The sequence below is a fragment of the Myotis daubentonii genome, chromosome 16, assembly GCF_963259705.1.
Source record: "Myotis daubentonii chromosome 16, mMyoDau2.1, whole genome shotgun sequence".
Lineage (NCBI taxonomy): Eukaryota > Metazoa > Chordata > Mammalia > Chiroptera > Vespertilionidae > Myotis > Myotis daubentonii.
The window spans coordinates 50,435,565-50,458,930 of NC_081855.1; the positions used below are offsets into that span (position 1 = coordinate 50,435,565).

Genomic DNA, 23,366 nt, shown 5'->3' on the forward strand with positions numbered 1-23,366 from the left:
TAACACCATTTCCCCTAAGAACAGGAACAAGACAGGGATGCCCACTCTCACCACTCCTGTTCAACATAGACCTGGAAGTATTAGCCATGCAATTAGACAATAAGAAGAAATAAAAGGCATCCAAATTGGAAAAGAAGAAGTAAAACTGTCCTTATTTGCAGATGACATGATATTATACATAAAAAACCCTGAAGACTCCATCAAAAAACTATTAGACTTATTACATGAATTTGGCAATGTAGCAGGATACGAAATTAACCCCAAGAAATCTATGACATTTCTATACACCAATAGTGAACTTACAGGAAGAGAGACTAAGAAAACAATCCCATTTACCATCACACCAAAAAAATTAAGATACCTAGGAATTAACTTAATTAAGGAGGTAAAAGACCTCTACTCAGAAAACTACAGGACGTTGAACAAAGAGATAGAGGAAGACATAAACAGATGGAAGAACATACCATGTTCTTGAATTGGTAGAATCAACATCATTAAAATGTCCATACTACCCAAAGCAATCTATACATTCAATGCACTTCCCATTAAAATACCAATGACATATTCTACAGACCTAGAACAAACTCTCCAAAAATTCATCTGGAATAAAAAAAAAAGACTCCGAATAGCTGCAGCAATCCTGAGAAAGAACAAAGTAGGTGGGATCTCAATACCAGATATCAAGCTGTATTACAAAGCCACCGTTCTCAAAACTGCCTGGTACTGGCACAAGAACAGACATATAGATCAATGGAATAGAATAGAGAGTCCAGAAATCGACCTGAACCAATATGCCCAATTAATATCTGACAAAGTAGGCAAGAACATACAATGGAGTCAAGATAGTCTCTTCAATAAATGGTGTTGGAAAAATTGGACAGACACATGCAAGAAAATGAAACTAGACCACCAACTTACATCATACACAAAAATAAACTCAAAATGGATAAAGGACTTAAACGTACGATGGGAAACCATAAAAATACTAGAAGAATCCAAAGGCAACAAAATCTCAGACATATGCCGAAGCAATTTCTTCAGATACAGCTCCTAGGGCACTTGAAACTAAAGAGAAAATGAACAAATGGGACTACATCAAAATAAAAAGCTTCTGCACAGCAAAAGAAACCATCAACAAAACAACAAGAAAGCCCACTGCATGGCCAAACATATTTGCCAACACCATATCTGATAAGGGCCTAATCTCCAACATTTATAGGGAACTCATACAACTTAACAAGAGGAAGATAAACAATCCAATCAAAATATGGGCAAAGGATTTAAGTAGACACCGTTCAAAACAGGACATTCAGAAACCCAAGAGACATATGAAAACATGCTCAAAGTCACTAATCATCTGAGAGATGCAAATCAAAACAACAATGAGGTACCATCTCACACCTGTCAGAATGGCTATCATCAACAAATCAACAAACGACAAGTGCTGGAGAGGATGTGGAGAAAATGGAACACTTGTGCACTGCTGGTGGGAATGCAGACTGGTGCAGCCACTATGGAAGACAGTATGGAGTTTCCTCAAAAAACTACAAATGGAACTCCCATTTGACCCTGTGATCCCACTTCTAGGAATATATCCCAAGAAACCAGAAACACCAATCAGAAAGGATATATGCACCCCTATATTCATAGCAGCACAATTCACCATAGCTAAGATCTGGAAACAGCCTAACTGCCCATTTGTAGATGAATGGATTAGAAAACTGTGGTACATCTACACGATGGAATACTATGCTGCTGTAAAAAAGAAGGAACTCTTACCATTTGCAACAGCATGGATGGAACTGGAGAGCATTATGCTAAGTGAAATAAGCCAGTCAATGAAGGAAAAATACCACATGATCTCACTCATTTCTGGGTAATAAAGACCATTATAAACTTATGAACAAAAATAGATACAGAGGCAGAGCTGCCTCGAACAGATTGTCAAAATACAGCAGGAAGGCTGGGGAGGGTGGTAGGGCACGAGGGGGGTGGGTAAGAGATCAACCAAAGGACTTGTATGCATGCATATAAGCATATCCAATGTACATAAGACACTGGGGGGTGGGGGAGGCCATGGGATTGTCAAGGGCGGGGGGGAAAAAAGGAGACATATGTAATACTCTTTTTAATACTTTAAGCAATAAAAAAAAATTAAAAAAAATAAAGATCTAAATAAATGGAAAAATATACTAGGTTAATAGATTGGAATATTCAATATTGTTAAGATGCCTATATTCCCCAATCTAGCAATTCAATGCAATCCCAATAAAAATTCCAGCAGGGTAAAAAAAAATAAATAAAAAAGAAATGTCTCAATAAGCAAAATTCAACTATATGCCATTTATAAGAAATGCATTTTAAATGGAAAGCATAAACGGGTTAAAAAAAGTTTAAAGTCATAAATTACATTAAAATTAAAGCAATCTATAATAATAAAAGCATAATATGCAAATTGACCAAAAGGCTGAACAGCTGATTGACTGTCTGTATGACCTTCCGGATGACCTTCCGGATGAAGCCAGGTCTGGAGGGCCTACACTTGCATGGATTTCATGCTTCGTGCCTCCAGTTGTATTAATATTAGGCAAATTAGGCTTCAGTATAGAGAGAAAGGGAAAGAAAGTATAGTTGAAGAAATAGTGGCTAAAATCTTCCTAAATGTGATGAAAAACTCTAATCTTCATATATAGGAAGCTCAACAAATACCACATATGATAAACAGAAGGAGGTCCACATCTAAAGACATCATAGTTGAATTCTCAAAGCCAAAGACAGAAAGCATCAGGAGAAAAACAACTCATCATACATAGAAATCCTCAATTCAGAAACCATGGAGACCAACAGTCAGTGTGATGTCACATTCAAAGTGCTTGGAGAGAGATTTAGAATAAGTGTTTTGTCTGAAATTGCTCTTGGAAAATGGGATACGATGAGGGCTATGAGCCTTGGGTAGAAGTAAATGGACCGTTTTTAATATCAAGGCAATATTGGCAGAGGAGGTAACAAAAGTGACAGCGATGCACTTCACCTTAATATATTCTTGTCCAAAAATGGCCTTAATCATGGAACCCCACATGTAATCATGTTATTGAATCATGTTATTGGAATGGTGTCTGCCTTTTTTTTTTTAGTTTTTTATTTATTGAGTTTTAGAGAGAAGAGGAAGAGAGAGAGAGAGAGAGAGAGAGAGAGAGAGAGAGAGAGAGAGAGAGAGAGAGACGTGTTCTTCCACTTATGCATTCATTGGTTGATTTTTGTATGTACCCTGACTAGGGATCCATCCTGCAATCTTGGTGTATTGAGATGATGATCTAAGCAACTGAGATACTCAGCCAGGGCCTTGAATGGTGTCTTCTTGAAATATATAGTGGACCAGGTGTTATGAATACACTTACATGATCATTTTCATGCATTTTATTTACCTGGTTCATCAACAGTTGATTTTCCTTCTAGTTTCAGGAACACCTCATTCAAGGTTGGCATGGAAACACCATAATTCTCAATTCCCAGGTCAGCAGAGAGATCAAGGTTCTCATAAAGTTCTAAAAACACATACACAATATCAAATCAAAACAAGCATAGTGTATCAATTAGAATATAATATTTCCCACTGTAGATAAGAGTCTTCTCGGGAGCAGCTATAGGGTTAAGCCTCAGACTGACCTGTTGGCAAAGTCACAAACAAGTCCCAGCTTAGAGGGCACAGTGCTCTTAGCATAATTAGGCTTGACCTTATGACACTCCCTAGATCTTATCTGGGAAGCTAATGGGCTGAGGGAAGTGCAGAACAAGAACAAAAACAAGTGAAACTCACAAGAACAGTGTAACTTTGGTAACCACTACCTTGTTTACCTCTGACTATAAAATAAAGTTTCAGCTTGCCTCTGCATCTCTCTCTGTGGCCTTAGCTAGGCACTGGGAAGATCCACAGAGAATCTGTCTCCGTGTAAATCATTCTTCACTGACTCCGTCCACACCTTTGGGAACCCCTGGAGCTCTGGGGCTGGACCATGGCAGAGTCTATTCTTACCTCATGTTTTAAATACCTGAACACATTGTACTACTATGCTCTTAATAAACGTTAGTTATAGTAATTATCATAGATATTATTTTTATGAATAACATTTAAGTATTTCATTTCTTGATATTCTTGTACATTACCTGGAAATTTATTTGTTCTTTCCAAGGGCAATGTATAGACAAGTTTTCCTTCACTTTTTGCTGATAATTTGGCATCAGGGATGTGCTTTTTAACAATGGATGTTATTTTTTCTTGAACACACATATCATTCAACTGAAAACTGGTGATAAAAAATAGATCTGTGTTATCTAACATTGTCTCCAATTGCATGAAGAAAATTACTTGTCTCTAGGAGACAAAGAAAAATCACATAAAATCTAATGCAAGAAATAGGTCACCCAAACATGAAATAAGAGGTCGAAAAATCAGATTATATATAGTGCCTACCTACTAAAGTAAAAGATTTAACTACAATAATGTTAAGCATCTTATCTCTGGATCAATCAATAATAACAGAATATGTTACTATCTAAAAATAGTAATAAAATAAAATGAAGAGAATGGACAGGAGAGAAAAAACAAGAGAGAAGAGGAAGAGCTAGGGGAAAGAGAAGAAACAAGGAGTCTGCTTAAGAGACTGTTAAAATCCTGGGTGAGAGATGATGAGGTTGTGAAATACAATGTCAGTTGAGAAAGTTCCCTGAATACATACCTTTCTTACCAAATAATGTGTTGTGGACATATTTTCTATCACATTTATCTAAACTTTTTGTTATCTTATATTCTCAATTTCTAAAATCTGCCAATCAATAATTCATATACACAAACTATATACTCTATATATCTATATCTGTATCTTTATTCTAATCTCTAATCTCTATATCTGTCTATACATCTCATTTTTATTTGTGTATATGTATATATATGTATACATCAACATCTGTATATAATAATCAAAAGTTTCCTTGTGTGCTGTGATGTGTTGCTCCAAGCATCATGTCTTGCTTTAGCCCATTTCTCATTCTCCAGCCTCCTCAAGTGGCCATACCTTAAGTGATACCCAATCCCCCATTTCTTCTTTAGAAACAGACTTGAGCCTGCACACTTCAGCTTCCCTTTGGAGAGAAACACTTTCCTGTCTGAAAGGGAAGAAGCAAAGAAGAAAGTTTTTCAAGAAGTTGACTGTTCTTTCCCCCCAAAAGATAGGTCATTGTCTGTGTGATCCAACTCTAATTCAGGAGCTTCTATATTTTCACATACAGGGCTTCATAAAAAATCATTGAAATAGACACATTTTAATCTTATTTATATACTTTAGACTGTTGTTTTCCCTTCCAGCCAGTCAGAGAGGTTTTGCAGATAAATCTTTGAATATAGAGAATCATCACATTATATATTTTAATGGACCAAACATCAAAATTGTTTGAATATTTTAAGTTGATTTCCTTCTATTTTGAGTAAAAGGACCGATGCCTTTGAATATAGACTCTTCCTTCAAAATAAGTGAGTTTCCTGGCAGATCATACCTCCATGTAATCAAGGGATACAAAAATCCTAGGACATACATAGAAGTGGTTGGGAGTAAGATTCTTGGGCCAGTTCATATCATTGCCAGCTGTTCCAATGGCTGGTTATAGCTGGGAGACCAGGTTACACAATACAGCTGCTGAGTATACAATCCATATTTCTCAAATCTCATGAAGTTTTCATCATGATACTAAAGGAAACCAGTATCTAATCTAGTACTTACCAGCCAGGATATCAGCCTCATCCATGAACTGGGTACTGAAAATGATCACACGGTCCATTTTCCGCTCCTTCAGCAAGTTCCACACTTGATGCCTTGAAAAGGGATCCAACCCAGCAGTTGGTTCATCCAATAGGAAAATCTACAGTGGAGGGGTGTATATAAAAGGATCTTTCCAATAAAGTATATAGTTCTTCCAGAAAACATGTTGAAACCATGTTATTTATATTTCAAAGATCATGTGGTTAGGATTTTGTTCTTATATATGATGTCCCATCATAAACATTTTATCACAGATGTCCTTTGCAAATAAAAGGTTGGAACTACTATGGAAAGTTTTAATTTAAAAAAATTTAATCCATCTCAATATTTCATCTTATTTACCTGAGGATCTCCTAAAATGGCAATTCCAAAAGTGAGTTTTCTTTTCTGTCCACCACTTAAGTTTTGAGCAAGGACGTCTTCAATACTGTCCATTTGCAACTCCCGCACAACTCTTTGTATCTAACCAAATGACAACATTTGTATCACGTACAAGATTCCTTTCTGTTTTTATTTTTACATTGATAAATACAAGGCAGGAAAGTGTAATGGCTAAAAGCATGCATTCTGAGCCAGATTGACTATATTTGAATACCACTCCACATTAACTAGCTGCATAGTCCTGGTCAAGTTACTTGCTCTCTTAAACCTCAGTTTCCACATACGTAAAATGGGAGTAATAATAGCATCTATCTTATAGATTTGTTATGGGAAATAAATGAATTAGTATATTTAAAGCTAAGGATAACGGTTGTCATATAAATTATACATAAATGTTAGATAACCATTTAACTCAGATAAATACCTAAATTAGATTTTTTGTCCAACTTTCACACAATGACTTTGTTCAAAGATAATTTAATGAAAGCATAAAAACTCAGTGCAAATAGACTTAAAGATCTCATTTTGGCCAATATGTTAGTTCTGATATTTTTATGTACCTCTTGTTCCACTTCCTGTGGTGGAATCCCTTTTATCTTAGCAAAGAGTCTGAGATTTTCTCTTACAGTGAGGTAGTCAAATTGCACATTGGACTGCGGGCAAACTCCAGTGAGCTTGCTCATATTTTCTAGGTCAGCCATTTCTGAAAGTTTATTACTATACACAGTGACGGAACCTATAACAAAGATTAAAAGTTAACATCAGATTATACTTAACTTATTTTTCTAAATGAAAAGCCACTATAGAGTTATTTATTACATTCTAGATAATATGGTTTTATCTTCAAGGTTTATACAACTCAGGTATTGTGAACTTCCATTTTAGCTGTGTGGTGTATGGGGTGGGAGAAAGGTCCCTTCTGCAGTTTTTTCCATTAAGATGTAGTCTACTTATTCTCCCCTCATAGTTAGGTGTGGTGCTATGATAAATTGAATTTTAGCAGATGTGATATAAGCAGGGATTGCGAAGTGCCTCCCCCCTGGGGTTGTGCTCTCTTTGCTTCTGGAGTCATGGGTATCACTGGATGAAGAATCCCTAACTAGCTTCCTGGGGGATGTAGAAAGAGAGGTGCTGTGGTTCTAACTAGAGCCCCACATGTGTAAGTAAGGCTATGCTAAAGCGTTCAGCCCCAGCTATTTTAATCCAGACAGAAAAACCACCAGCCAACCCACAGAGTAATGAGAAATAAGCAAACATTTTTATTTTAAGCTATTAGCTTTGGGAATGCTTGTTGTGCAGCAAAAGCTAACAGATACAAGTTGGAATGCCAAAGGACCAGAAAATAAATCATGAAATAATCAAATTCCATTAAAGATTGCATACCTCTATAGAATACTATAAATTAACTTCCGTTTATTTCTGGTAATCTGTGTTTGTGATTAATGATCACAAGAACTTATTAACAGATGATTTATTTGTCAGCCTGACTTTGGGGGAGAAGAACCCTCTTACCTTTGGTGGGAACAGATAACCCACTAAGAATGTTCAATAGTGTTGATTTTCCAGCTCCACTGTGACCAAGTATTGCAGTGATTTGGCCTTCATATATGTCAAATGCCAGATCTAGGAAGAAAAAAGAAAAGGAAAGAAGGCTGGGAGAAAGGAAGGAAGGAAAAGAGGTAGGGAGGTAGGAAAAAACTACAAATTTATTGTGGAGCTAAAATTTGTCTTTTTATTTCCTTGAATGGCCATGTTTTCTATATATGAATATATTAGGTTGTTAAACTCAAAATAAAAAATATGCCTTTATAAATTTATATGTGCATCCTGTTTTAAAAATTTGAAATTACTTGTTTTAAAACCAAGAAACTTCTTACTAGTATACTCTTAAGTTCATTGATATTGCCTGGTATATGGCAGGTGAATGTTAATATTTATTGACTAAATAATATAAATGAGACTTTAATAGTTCAGTAAATTTTTATGTGGATAAAAATCCTTTGGTGTATATGACATTTTTGCACAAAATAAAAATAGCAATATCTACAATAGCTTTAGAATTATAGAAGAAAAATTTGAGTTTGTAGAAAACAACCCAGAATAGCCTTAGGCTACCTCAGTATGACACAGTATATCTTTCAAAGTCATATATAATCTGAAAACACAATCAATTATTTCTTTTACATAGTAGAAATAATTGGTAGACAGGAAATTTTATCATATGGCTAAATAACTAATTTCAAATCTGAAATACCACTAGTAATTGTTCACCAAGTGCAAGAAACAAGAGTGAAAATCAGAAAATTATTATCAATATAATAATTAAATGTTACCTTTCAAAGCTTTTACTTTATCAGGCTTTCCTTTATATTCTTTTGTAACATTTCTTATTCTTTAAAAAAAGAAGAAAAAGAGGTTTCAAGTTCTGACGATTTTCTTCAGTTGGTAATTCTATGTTTGGCTGACATGATTTATGAATCTGCCCCCTTCAGGGCATAGAAGAACTAGGAATTTATAGTACCCTTTGGAAATCATGCTTGTGTGTGCGAATCAGGTAGAGTATTTTTCCCTAGCCTTGGCTGCACATAGATTCACCTGCAAAAAAAATTTTTTAATATGTTTTATTGATGTCAGAGAAGAAGAGAGAGGGAGTGAGAGATAGAAACATCAACGATGAGAGAGAATTACTGATTATCTGCTATTGCACCCCACACTCTGGAGACTGTGTACACAACTCAGGCATGTACCCTGACCGGGAATAGAACAATGACCTCCTGGTTCATAGATCAAAATTCAACCACAGAGCCACGCAGGCTGGGACACTTGCCAAGTTTTAAAATTTCCCTATGCTTGGAACACATCACCAGATAATATTATTCCAACAACTGAGGTGGAACCTTACATTACTATTGAAAACCAGGATCATCTCTAAACTGCAAAGCCAAAGAAGCTAGACCAAGAGGTAACACAGGCATCCATTCCTGAAGGGCTCATTGTGAACTACTGACTCAGGCTGGAGATACCTTTGGTTAATTTGAGTCAAGGTCAGGGTGGAGTAAAGGAGAGAGGCAAAGATCATAACAGTGAGAGCAGTGGGTTTTACAGTCCTTCCCACTTGAGCTAACCCCAGCTAGAACATTTAGTAGCTGTTACCTTAGCCAATGTACATTATTCTGGGTAAATTTTGGCTTTTGTAACCTAAAAATTTGGAGTGCTTTAGGGCTGTGTTGAAGGATGAGTAAAGTATTTCATCCTGCATGCATAGTGCTTGGTAAATATTCAGTAAACATCAGATGATATTGGTTTATGATGATGATTATGGTAATAGAAAGGAATGGAATTAGCATGCTGGGTGCTATTATAGATCTGGAATCCTAGGCATTTTACCTATTTTATATTATCAGAAACATATCCATAAACTGCATCAAATTTATGTTTCTTATTTTGTCATGTATTCATCAATCCAGGTTCCATTCATACAGAACTGTTCAGATTTTCTCCTTTCTGTTTTAATCCCATTTTCCCATCAATCTACATAGTCCTTATAGTTGAGTGAGCTGCTAAAGAGATAGAAAAATTAAAATAAACATATGAACACATCAACTATAGTCATTGCTTTGCTCCAAGTTGATCTGCCAGAGGTTAAACCTAGTTTAGGTCACAGGACAAATATAAATATGGAAGATAAATATGGGACAGATTAAAATAAAAAATTAAATGGTTCTACAAGCTCAGTAGTCTGGAATAATCTGAGACAGGTCATAGAAGACTGACATATATGCTGGACACAGATAGATGAATACAATTTGAATAGTCAGGGATGTTGAGAAATTTCTTCCTAATTTTTATTTGAAAATAAAAGTTACTAGCATGGAAAAAAACACATTCCAAAAGGAACTTCTCCCTCAATTCCCTTTGTGACTATCTCTAGGTCTTCTCTTCCTTCCTCTTCCCTACTCTTTCATCTTTTTTGAAAGGGCAATAAATATAAAAGAGAAGTTTAAAAATTGAGAGGAAAATATAGGAATATAATAAATGAGGTGGGAGCCATGTATGAGTAAATGTGTCCAGGCAAAGAAAAGAGTGAGATGGAGGCTACGGTTGGAGAAGACAACAGAGAGAAGATTGAGAATTCAGATGAGTGTTTTGTCAAATTATCTTTGTGGGTGAAATCTCAGTTTGTATTTAATGTAAATGTCAATAATATAAGACAAAAAAAGGTAAAGAAATTTTTTTTCAGCTTGAAGTGGGAAGTGATGAATGTAGCATGGATAAGTTCAATGGGAGCCACCGATAGGGCACTAGAGAGAACTTGGCTTCTTTCAGGTGTGAACTACTAGCTCCTCATTCTTTGGCCTGTTCTCCATCTGCATCCTTGTTACCTGATGGCTTCTTTCCCATGGAATTCTGGAGACACTGGTTCAAAAGAGTCATTAGATGAAGGATCAGAATATATTTCATCTTCAAGGGCCACATGATCAGCATTACGTTGTCGTGACCAAAATGAAGACTTCAGGAAAAACAAGGGTGAGTATTGGTGTTCATATTCATCTATATGGCCAGGAGACAAATTCTGGGTCAATCACCACGTTAAGGGAGAGAGTCACCCCAATGCAGCATAGCAATGCAACCTTTCTGCCAATAAACTTGAAACATGGTCAACACAAAAAAATACATGTTTGGATATGTGTAGCTTCTTAAGGAGAGAAAAGACCACTAAGATGTCTCTCTCTATTATAATTATTTTTCCTCTGGGAAGAACTGAAGCTGTGACTTTAAAAATTCTGGAGGAACTTAAATAAATGTTAAGACTCTTCTTAACCTCAAGAACATCAGATATTGCAAGACAAATGCAAGATAGGTTGGGCATGCTGAACTCTATCAACACTGGCAAAGGAGGAAGACTTGAGGACTAACTATTGCATATAAATCAACAAATATTGCAAGAAAAGTTTGATTAGGATTTAATAAAAATAAGTGACAGAATTGGGGAGACTCTGGCAAAAGGACTTATAGCAAATGAACACAGAGTGGAATTTCAAAAGCTAATTTGAATTCATGCCTTATCTCAACCCCAAATCTAACATTCCTCTGAAGCAAATTTATGATCTGCATTAAGAATGCATTATCCATGAACCCTCTTCTGGAAATGAATCCACAGTATATTTGCACTTAATTATCACTTCTGTTTTCTGATATGTTAATGGACATTATGAAATGGAAGAATTATTTTTCTCTAATATTCTGCAACTGGCTTCCACTGTAAGATTGATGGGTTTTCAAACTTCTGTGTATTTTTCACATGTTCAGGCATTCATCCATGCAATAAATATATACCGACCACTCCCTACATACCTGTCGTAGGTATATTATTAGTTAGTACCCATCTTTTCCCCTGGATTAGGAAGCCTAGCAAATAAAAGCATGTAGCTTAATTGAATACATTCTGCCATGAGATTTATTAATACATGATTCTATCATTTTATCTAGTTAATTTTCCTTTCTCACATTGATACTTCTTATCTTTGAAAGAATTTCTAACACAGTAAACCTGGTTAAATTCAGGCTTAAGCCCAGCCTTTTTTTTTTTTTTTTTTTTGAGAGATATAAAGAGTGGGCTGGGGGTTGAGAAACATGGATGGGAGAGAAACATCAATCAGTTGCCTCCTCCAGGCCCGCTACTGGGGATGGAACCCATAACCCAGCCAAAAAATGCCCTGACAGGGAATCAAACCAGTGACCTCTTGGTTCATGGGTTGACATTCAACCATTGAGCCATACCAGGCTAAATTCAGTCTTAATGAATGGATGGTTAAACTAACTACAACTCTATAATAAATGTATGAGCCAAAAGTGTAGATCCTGACATCTATTTTTTCTGGGCTCTTCTAGAAGGCAGAGGTCGTTATTGTTCTGGAGGGATTACCTAAAACAGTACATTCAAGTCACTGCTTTAAGACCTCGCTATGCATCTTCAGTCTCACTCCCTTCCCTTCTTCCCTTCCTACCTGTGTTTACTCACTGGTGACATTTTTACCCACTCTGTGTGTTTAGGCCATTAGTGACTTTCATAATTTTTCCAGCCTTACTGGAGTACAATCAACAAATAAAAATTATATATATATTTAAGGTGTTCAATGTGATGTTTTGAGAAATAATGAACTTGGGGATGGAAAGAGAATGGAGGGGAGGTAAAGAATGGGGAGATCAAAAGGGGGTAAAGGGAGCTATTTGTAATACTTTCAACAATAAAAACTATATTAAAAATAAATAAAGCAGAGAAACCTGAAAAAAATCACCATCATCAAGCTAATTAACATATCCATCACTTCACATGGTTTCTATTTCTCTGAGTGTGTGTGTGTGTGTGTGTGTGTGTGGTAAGGAAACTTGAGATCTATCTTAGCAAATGTCAAGCATACAATAAATTATTACTAACTCTAGTTACCATGATGTACATTAGATCTCCAGAACTTCATCTTATAAATAAAAACGTGTACCCCGTAACCAACATCTCTCCTTTCTCCACTCACCCCTGTCCCCAAACCCTGGTAACCAGCATTTGACTCTCTGTTACTGTTAGTTTGACATTTTTTAGATTCCATGTATTTGTCTTTCTGTGACTGGCTTATTTCACTTAGCATAATGCCCTCTGCACTCATCCACCCATGTTGTTGTAAATGGCAGCATTTCTTTCTTTCTTTTTTTAAAGGCTGGATAATATTGCATGGTAGATAGATAGATAGATAGATAGATAGATAGATAGATAGATAGATAGATAGATAGACAGACATACAGACAGCACATTTTCTTTATCTATTCACCCACTGATGAACACTTAGGTTGTTTCCATATCCATATCTTGGCTACTCTGAATAATGTTTCAATGACCATGGGAGTACAGACCTCTTTGAGATAGTGATTTTATTTCCTTTGGATATATACTCAAATATATAAATGGATTAAGTATAATAAAAGCCCTTGGTGTTCTGTTTGGAATGGGAAATGCAGAGGTGACACAGCCCCTGCCTTTCATTATAAAAGGGGGAAGGAAAAATGCAGCAGTATTTCAGCTGCAAGTACTTACTAAGTCCCTGGCATGCACCAGGCACTGAGGTGGGTGCTTGGGGTTTATCTGGGAACAAAACAGAGCCCTGCTTTTGTGGCACTCATATTCTTTTGTGTTGCAGGTTGATAAAAAATGAGGATTGATCACCTATTGACTTTCCTATTGTGAAACTATGCGGAGATCTTTTTGAAATAGTGGTGCCCTCATCCCACCACTGATAAAATGAATTATAATCTCTTGGAGTTGAGCTGGGCTTAGAAGGTTTTTCAAGTTCCCCAGGTGGTTCTGATGTACAGCCAGGGCTCAGAACCACTGAGCTAAATAGTTAGACAAAGCAGCTATAAATTTCCATGACTAAGTACCTAGCCAGACCCACTTCGGAACTAGCTTCCTAAGCATCTCTTAAATAAGAAACAAGCCACACACAGAGTAGAGTGAAGTTCAGATACAGGCTCATCATTCCATAAGCAAAATTCAGGCTTTAGTTCTGACCAGTCAAAACAGCCAGAGAGAAATAAAGAACTGATTTTGTCACTGGCAATAACCTTGTTGATTTCAATGACCTTAATGCAAAGGATATTTCTTTAAATATAAACCATATGTGTTAGGAGACTCATTTTAGGAAATGAAATTATTTAAGTGGTGTTTGATTTTAATCATATCACTACTCACTTGGCAAAATTTTTTCAAAATAAATCGTCAATACCAGGTAGAGGAAAATATCGAAAACCAACATAAAATGTGCTGCTATTATTTGACTTGAGTAGTTTGAAAAAGCAGGAAATGCATTGGAATTCACATCATAGTCCACACGTAAAAGCTGAAAATTAAAAGGAAATTAATTAAGGGAAATTAGGCTTATGATAAATGTTAAAACAGGTTTAGCATAAAAAATAAAACATGCCACCCTTTGCCCCATACCGGGAATACAAAGTTGAATAAAACTGACTACTTTACTCTCAAATCTATTGGAAAGCATGCGCACGGGAACAACTACAATGCAAGTTTAAAATATGTTCTCAATGAAATGGGAGTGTTAGGAGGAGGTAGAGGAGTATGGGAAAAGATGACATTTGAGATCTGCCTTCAATAAACCTTTTCCAAATAGAACATGGAAGGAAGGTGTGGTGTTCTTTGAAAATGTCTCCTGAGAGAGAATTCATGCTCTTGGAAAGATCGCTGGTGTGTTGAAGAAGAATGAGTGTGTTGGTCTATAATGTTCAAGCTAATGAGTACTTTATAGCAAGCTGTCCTTGTGTTCAGCACTAAATAACGGGCCTGTAATGAGTGACATGACCATTAATTGGAAGAATGGCAAAGTAAGTTCAATGAGAGAATCAGATCAAGAGAATTGACATTTTATGAACAGAAATGTAATTTACTAAATGCATTTTTAAGGTCTTTTTAACTTTGACTTTTCTTTTCTTGAATGGTTTCTACAATTATGCGTGCTGTTCAATTACTAAGTCAAAATATGAACTGGAAGATTTATTTCGTATTAGATTTGTGACATCTTGTCCATATTTAATTGGCTGCCAAAATAACACTCCAAGAATTATATATTGGCCTTCCATTTTTTCACTCACCTATGGTTTATTTTACTGGGCTAAGTGCTGTGAAAGCTTGTAAAACCTTACAAATAGTCTTTATTAGGATTTTATACCTTATAATACTGAGCATAGAAATGACTACAGACAGTTAAATTCCAGAGAGAAGACAAACATAGGGTTCATACACAGCAAAATAATAGTTTATTTTTTATTGAAATATAATTTATTTTATTTTATAGTCTCGTGTTCTGAGATTTGAGTTGCTCCTATAACTCAGTGCATAGAGCATTCTAATTGTGTTTAAGGTAATTATTATGCCTAATCTCACCAGGATGCAGTGTGTAGACACTTATCTATGTTTGCATAGCAAATGTAACAAAAATTTAACATGTCGATGTTTGATTTTTAATAAAGTAAATAATGTGATACCAAAAACAAAATCCCAGAGAAGAAAGATGGTTCAAAAATGCCATTAATAAGTAATTAGATGGCTTCTCACCTGGGTCATTCCAAGCATGAAGGCAAAGGGGCTGAGAAAACCCAATATCCACTCCAAGGATGCAGGAAGATGCCTGTACAAGACCGTGAATCCCAGACTCCCCGAAAAGACAGTGAGAAGGGACACGACCAGGCCAGTGAGGAATGGTTTCTTTATCAAGACGCTCATTAGAAAAGCCAAAGCTATCTACAGGGAGAGAAGACTAGGTTAGTTTATGTTTCTCTATAAATTATTCCTAACAGAATAACATAAGAAATTGAATATATAAAACTAGCATTATGTTAATAATCTATGTATAAAATACAAAAATATCTGAAATTTGCACAAACTGGCATAACAGACTTCCATGCAAACGGAGCAGGCAGGGAAGAAAACCAACACTTAATCTTGTCAGATGGGAAAAAGTGTAATTCACCAACTCACCAAAGACAATCCATAGAGGAAAAAGAGAGTGAAGACCACCATGAAGCCAGTCCAAATGACAAATTGGATAGATTTTATAATAAGCACCAATAAAAGCGTAGTGATGAAGATGAAACCAGCATAGAGCAAACCCCAGGAGAGCCTAATGTGGAAACAGAATGTTATTTTAGTATTTCATGTTACATTGGAAAGGAACTACGGTGGATTCAAACATACCTGGAAGAGCTCAACTTGTGACATTTTAAATTCCAATTACCCAGCACCTATATACCATCCTGTTCTGCCAGTTTGCTCCCTCAAGTATATCCATCATACCTGATCTCCAAAGGGGCTTCTGATCTCTGACCTCTTCTTTTCCCCTTTCAGCCTCACCCTGGCTTGCATTCCCCTTCTGGCCTAGGCATTGTCATTTATCACTTCTACCACACTCTTTCCTGTAGACTCAGTGGCCATCCCCCAGGTCCCCTGCTTTGCAATCTCCCCAAATACCCAAACTTGATAGTCTCTCTTCTAGGTGCATAGTAACCCCTAGCCTCAGCCTCACAAGCATTCCACTAAAAACAATATATCCCATTCATAGGAAAAAAGGTAGAAAGTCATTACATTTGCATAATGAAGTCCACTTTCCCTAAATCCTACCTTTACTTATTGGTACACTTGACTCACCAGAATGCTGAATGTCGAAGACCCATCATTGTCATCAAACCCTTCATCCTTTTCCTCTCTCTTGTAACATTAATAGAGGCATAATAAATGAATGGGGAAAAGGAAATAATGTAGAAGAAAAGGAAGAGATCCATGAATATCCCGTCTTGACTCACGAAGGGATGTATCTTCATATTTTTTCCAGTAACTGACATCAATTCCTCCATCACTGAGTGATTTGTTGTGATCTGAAGAAAGACAGTGACTTGTATATTCATGGATGACAGGCTCCGTTTTCTTTCAATCATCTCTTTTACTATGAACACGTAATGGGTCTGTGTGGAGCTGATTCTAGCCCAACTTGTCACTTCCCTGTTCCACCACTGGCCTGCTTGGAGCCCTCACTCCAGGCATCCTGAACTGCACACATTTCCCCAAATTTGCTATGTGCTTTATCGCCTCCCCGCCTAACCTTGCCTGATGATTTGCTTGCAATGTCTTTATGGCATTATCTATTCAGCAAACCTCTTCCCTCAAGCTTCAGGGTGAAAGGTCCTTTCAATGAGGCATTCTGCCATGGTGTCCTAGGCTGAGATGCTTGTGCTCATTTACACCTCCATGATAGCCTACTTCTCCTCTTGCAAGAAATTAATTCTATGCCTGGCTTACTGAGAATGTGTCTTCTCTGAGGAGAAAATTTCTCTTCTATTTATACATATCCTCCATGGCATATGGCAACTCAAGTAAACTTTGTTGTAAGGAAACCGCTGAGTAAATCAAAGAACAAGTCTATCCTATATAATAAAGAGGTTATATGCAAATTGACCCTCACACCCTCACACAAGATGGCTACCCCCATGTGGTCAAAGATGGCTACCCCCATGTGGTCACAAGAGGCCACCACAAGATGGGCGGCAGGGGAGCTTTGTATGGGCGATCAGGCCAGCAGGAGAGAGCAGTTAGGGGAAACCAGTTCGGCAGGGTAAGGCAGTTGTGGGGGGCACCAGGCCTGCAGGGGAGGGCAGTTAGTGTTGTCTGGGCCAGCAGGGGAATGCAGTTGGGGATGACAAGGTCAGCAGGGGAGGGCAGTTGGGGGTAATCAGGCCAGCAGGGGAGGGCAGTTAGAGGTGACCTGGCCGGCAGGGGAGGGCAGAACGGGGCAACCAGGCCAGCAGGGGAGTGCAGTTGGGGGGGATCAGGCTTGCAGGGGAGGGCAGTTGGGGGCGATCAGAATTGCAAGGAGGTCAGTTGGGGGGCAATCAGGGGTGCATGGAAGCATTTAGGCATCGATCAGGCTGGCAGGGGCTTGGTTAGGGGGCGTTCAGGCTGGCAGGCAGGCGAGTGGTTGGGAGCCAGCAGTCCTGGATTGTAAGAGGGATCTCAGATTGGAGAGGGTGCAGGCTGGGCTGATGGACCGCGCCCCCCCCCCCGCATGAATTTCGTGCACCAGGCCTCTAGTTGATTTATATTTTCTTTGATGAAACTTAAAAAAATTGATTTGAGAGAGAGACAAAGGCAGAAGGAGAGAGAGAGAGAGAGAGAGAGAGAGAGAGAGAGAGAGAGAGAAACATTGATTGGTTGCCTCCTGTACATGCCCCAACCATGGATGGAACCCTCAACCTAGGTATGTGCCCAGACCAGAATTAATCCTGTGACCTTTTGGTGCACAGGACGACACTCCAATCAACTGAGCCACATGGACCAGAGCTGATGAAAGTTTTGATGCTTCTTATACCATTAATCTGCATTGAACACTAGTTTTCATTGGACATTTTTGTACTCACTTCTATAATAGCAGCATTAATGGCAGCTTGAAGAGCCGTAAAGCCTTCCTTCCAGGGTGTTGTAACTCCACAGTCAATATCTCCCCAATATGTTTCATAACAATGAGCTTTAAGGGAAAATGTATAACTGTTTTGTTTAAGAAATTATTTTCTATCCCACAGTTATAAAGACATTGTCCTATATTGACTTCTGAAAGGTTTAGAGGCATGTTTTTTTCTCATTTAATTTTTCATCTGGAATTGTCATTTCATGTGAAATAATTTCATTATGTTCTTTATGGAAAGACAATTTTCCTCACACTGACTGACCTGCAATGTCTTCTGAGCCATATGTTAGTTTTTAGGTCTATGTGAAAACTTTCCAAGGCTCTCTCTTCTGCTTCACTGATCTATCTGTCTATTATTATGGTAGCAGCACAGTTTTAATTATTTGTAACTTCATTCTTTTCTAAAGAGCATCTTGGCTATTCTGTGCCCTTTTTAGAGGTATATTCAAGAAAAATATATCAATTTATATTTAAATATCCATTATGATTTTGATTGAAATACAATAGGTTTCTGAAGAAATCTGGGCAGAATTCATATATGTAATAAATTATAATCATATAATATATGTATACATGCATATATATCTATACATATGTAAATATAAATGTATATATATAAAACTACAATATAATATAGTATGTTAATGTACCTCAAAAATCACTGTACATTTTTGAAATGAGTTCATTGGCCTGTTGACATCATCTTCGCAGATAAAGACTTTGAAATGCACTGCACTAACAGCTATTCCCACATATGCCTTATGACATAAATTAAATAGAAAGCAGTGGAATTGTATGGCTAGAAAGTTACCTGTATGGTCTCTGTGTTCCTTCATTCTTGAAATTTGGTGAAACCATGAGAATTTCAAATTATATGAGGATATATTAGTAAAGATAACTCCTACTACATCCCTAGGAAGATTTTCCCTTAATTCTTCAATACTTTCTTCATCAGACAGTCCCAAGACGTCTGTCTCTGCCATTATAAGAAAAAAATATTATAATTAACTAGAGACCCAATGAATGAAATTCATGCAAGAGTAGGCCTTTCTTCACCCGGCTGCTAGCATGTGCTTCCCTGTTGCACCCAGGACCCAGACTTCTCTCTGGCTGGCTGCAGGCACCGGGACCTGGGCTTCACTTGGAGCCCCGGTTTCGTCCAGAAGGTCATCCGGAAGGATGTCCGGTCTAATTAGCATATTACACTTTTGTTATTACAGATAATATTAGGAGACTAACTTCAGGTTTCACATTCAATTACTTTTACTAAAGTTCTTTATGGAAATAAAATTAAATCAAATATCAATTTGGAGTAAGTCAGGCACAAAGTTGGGTACAGACATTTCTACTTAAAAAAAATATTTTTTATTGATTTCAGAGAGGAAGGGAGAGGGCGAGAGAAAAAAACATCAATGATGAGAGAGAATCATGGATCAGCTGCCTCCTTCATGTCTCACACTGGGGATTGAACCCACAACCCGGGCATGTGCCCTGACCTGGGAGGCGAACTGTGACCTCCTGCTTCATAGGTTGATGCTCAACCACTGAGCCATGCTGGCGCATGGGACAGACATTTCTATAATTTTATCCAGAGAGTGTATAATCAGAAGACATACATAAAAATTATTTTCATATGTTGGAATTATTGAACCAGTATTAATTATGTATAATATACCATATCAATTAAACCACTCACAGAAGAATTAGCATTACAATAAATCTAAAATTTTATATATGTATATGACAATTAGGTACTGGTTTATATCAGGTGGAAATAACTATGCAACTTCATTTTTCTTGAGCAATCCTCATAGTATGGTTAATATGCTGAAAGAAAGAGTTAAAACAAAAACTATGTGAGTGCTTATGTTGATATCACTAAAATAATCCATCTTTTTTGCTAAAATTGTGTTCAATGCCATACAGATGCTTTAGTAAGACTGAAAAATGAGAAGAAATGGAAGAAAAGTTCTGGATTGGGGTGGGAATGTCAAAGATCAAAGTGGAGGTAGCATGTATTTTGATAGAATTAACATTATTCCCCCTGGGATAATATTTTTCATTAAATGTGTTATAATCATAAGTCCCTTAACATTTTTCAATCAATTTCCATATTTGTAAAATAAACTTAATATCAATTATTAGTAGTACAGAATATTAAACATGGTACAGATAAATATAATACAGAATAATACCATTAATATTACAGAATAATATTCTATTATTATAGAATAAAGTCTAAAAATCTAGCACATAGTAGCATTTCATGAATATTTATTATCATTATTGCAAATGACCTTACTGTAAAATAAAGATAATAACATATTCATTGTGAAGACAAACTCCATGTAAAGATCTAGCACACAATAGTCATTTAATGAATATTTATTATTGCAATCGCCTGTGACTTTTAACAAAGGTGTTGTTGAGAAGCACATGTTCATGACATCAGGACCCCTAGGGGGACACTGTGAAACAGGGTAGGAACAAACCCATCTCAGGGTAGACAGGAAGAGTAGGTCTCAGTTTGTCAGGCAGAGCAAGTTAAGATCTTGAATCAAAAGCACATTCAGTGTTTGCAGGCAAGATGCACAGTGTAGATATTCAGATTCAAGTGGAACTAACAGTGTGATGTTCGGTGCGGTACCATGGGAAAGCTAGGGTGGTCTACACCCACCCTCCTGGCCTGTGTGCAGGGAAGCAAGGACAGAAAAGAAAAGTCCCCATAATCTGGGATGTGCAAGTCATGAATACAGACTGCAGAGTGGGTGGACTTCTAAATGCACACACCTGCAGTCAAATGAACCAACTATTGACATTAGAAATTCCTCTTAGATTTCTAGAAAACTCACCATTTATCAAGGAGGCCAAGGCAACTTTTTTCATTATCTGTTGGGTTATATTGGTGAGAGGTGTATATGCAATCATAAATGTAGATAGGTTAAATGAATCTACCCGTCCCAGGTCCATGGTAGGCAGTGAAGAAAAATCAATGACTTCATGAGTAGTAGGATATAGGTACAAAGAAAGCAGTAGGAGCAATGAGCTCAACCATTCCTACACAATGCAAGAGAAAAAAAAAGAAAGAAAATGATGATCTCAAATAAGCCACCCACAATCATTGGGTCATACAGTTTGTCTCGTTCACTTTTCTCATTTCAATATAGCCCACATTCTGAACCATTTTCAATATGGACAGTACACATTTTAGCACTCTCAGTAATAAATGAGCTATTACTAGGAGTTTATTTGTTTTGTTTGTGTATTATTTTTTTGTTAATCCTCACCCAAGGACATTTTTCCATTGATTTTTAGGGAGAGTGGAAGAGAGAGGGAAAGACGGAGAGAAACACTGATGTGAGAGAAACACATCATTTGGTTGCCTCCTGCCTGAGCCCTACCAGGGCCCAGGCCGGGGAGGAACCTGCAGCCAAGCTCTGCGCCCTTGACAGGATTGAACCCGGGACACTTTTGTCCTCAGGCGAGCACTCTACCCACTGAGCCAAAACAGCTAAGGCTTACTAAGAATTTAAGTGTTTTGATCCACAACGCCAGTGTAATGCATACACTGATCATGCAAATATGAGAGGCAAAAGTGGCAAGCTATTATAAATTATCAGCTCATAGTACTGTGGTGACCTACTCATGCTGTGCAGGCAGATCTCGTTTTATTGCGCTCTGCTTTACTGCACTTCACAGATGGTGCATTTTTGCAAGTTGAAGGCAAGACCTTCCACTAGCAGAAAGATTACCAAGGGCTTTATTGCGATCCTCACTTTATTACGGAGGCCTGCAACTGAACCCACATACCTCCCAAGTATGCCTGTATTTGCTTCTGCTGAACGTATATGTGTTATAAGAGACAGTTTTAAGGCATTGCACAATTAATGGTAATGTATTGGTTTCATGCCAAGATTCTAGTATTGGAAACTCAACAGCCTGTTGGCAACCTGAGAAACACTACCTTGTTAGTTATCAATACTAGAAACTACCAGTAAGAAATCACTCTATTCCCTAAAGGCATGATTGTAGAAAAAATTTCACAATAGATATACAGTAAAATCCCTCCTTAGTGAAAAGTGCTACTTATCTAAGACTATCTGATTTTCTTTTTTTAAATATCAAAGTTTACCCAGAATCTTTGTTATATGGTAAAATTATAAGTTCTAATACTAATTTTCTTCTTGGCACTGATCACATTTCCAAATTATCCACTAATTTTGAAGATAATATTTTTTTTAAATAGAAAAGTGCCAATTACTATTTCTGTGGGTTGACTTGTTTACCACATCTTCAGAATACCAGTATCCTAACCCAAGGATCTATGAGTGGGAACACTGGTAAAAAGTGTGACCATTGCCCTGCTATTTTGGCTCAGTGGTTCAGCATCGGGCTATGAACCAGGAGTTCACAGGTTTGATTCCTGGTCAGCACATATGCCTGGTTTGCAGGCTTGATCCTCAGTGGGGGGTGCAAAGGAGGCAGCCAATCAATGATTTGCTCTCATCATTGATGTTTCTATCTTTCTCTCTCTTTCCCTTCCTCTCTGAAATTAATAAAAAATATACTTTTTAAAAAAAGTGTGACTATTGACTTCTAAAACATTGATTGGGTTCTCTGGTGTTGACCAACTTCGGTGCCTTCAGACCTCAAATGATGAGCATGTGTAATCAAATTATCTTGAGAAAAATTTCTTCTATTGTATAATGGTGTTGTTTTTTGCTTTTTTTGGGGGGGGGGTGGGAAATAAACAATCAGAGTTACCTCCCAAGGAATGGACATTTTTCAATCATAAAGAAAGAAGAGAAACAGATATTGAATCATACCATTAAGGACTCCCTTTTCATTCTCCATTTTTTAAGCAAATTCTTGCATAATAAGGCCCAAGTTTGTTGACAAACACTTCTCTCTCTCTTATTCATGTTGCCCTGTTTCATAAGAAAAGAAAAGGGGAGACGGTAAAGTATATATGATAGTCTTAATGGGAAAAAAAAAATCCTGCAAACACACAAACGAGCAGCCTGAGAACTCCAGTGTTCTGAATCTGAGTGCCTACTACCTGAGTGTTCCAAAGGTAGCATTTTATTACTGGACCTGCTCCCCCCAGCACCCATCATTCTCATGAATAAGTTCTTGTTTTGGAGGATTTTTCTTT

The 23,366-nt window shown here is 37.2% G+C and overlaps 1 protein-coding gene across 6 annotated transcripts in view; it reads right to left on the reverse strand.

The window, feature by feature from the left end:
• Positions 1-23,366, reverse strand: part of LOC132219026 (ABC-type organic anion transporter ABCA8-like) — a 74,919-nt gene that overhangs the window by 48,790 nt on the left and 2,763 nt on the right. For 5 of the 6 annotated variants that reach the window (XR_009449343.1, XM_059671017.1, XM_059671019.1 and 2 more), the window contains exons 2-18: positions 23,038-23,139; positions 21,064-21,268; positions 19,023-19,187; positions 18,165-18,271; positions 16,402-16,628; positions 15,736-15,877; positions 15,313-15,498; positions 13,936-14,083; positions 10,577-10,745; positions 8,528-8,586; positions 7,707-7,817; positions 6,755-6,930; positions 6,156-6,275; positions 5,775-5,913; positions 5,073-5,163; positions 4,165-4,304; positions 3,426-3,545 (exon numbers count right to left, since the gene is read on the reverse strand). Coding sequence is in view for 5 of the 6 variants with exons in the window: in XM_059671017.1 (XP_059527000.1) it covers positions 3,426-3,545; positions 4,165-4,304; positions 5,073-5,163; positions 5,775-5,913; positions 6,156-6,275; positions 6,755-6,930; positions 7,707-7,817; positions 8,528-8,586; positions 10,577-10,745; positions 13,936-14,083; positions 15,313-15,498; positions 15,736-15,877; positions 16,402-16,628; positions 18,165-18,271; positions 19,023-19,187; positions 21,064-21,268; positions 23,038-23,133 (2,401 nt within the window). In the remaining variant the exon portion in view is untranslated. Of the gene's footprint in view, positions 1-3,425; positions 3,546-4,164; positions 4,305-5,072; positions 5,164-5,774; positions 5,914-6,155; positions 6,276-6,754; positions 6,931-7,706; positions 7,818-8,527; positions 8,587-10,576; positions 10,746-13,935; positions 14,084-15,312; positions 15,499-15,735; positions 15,878-16,401; positions 16,629-18,164; positions 18,272-19,022; positions 19,188-21,063; positions 21,269-23,037; positions 23,140-23,366 lie in introns of those variants that run through there. The other variant, XM_059671020.1, reaches the window with a different exon arrangement.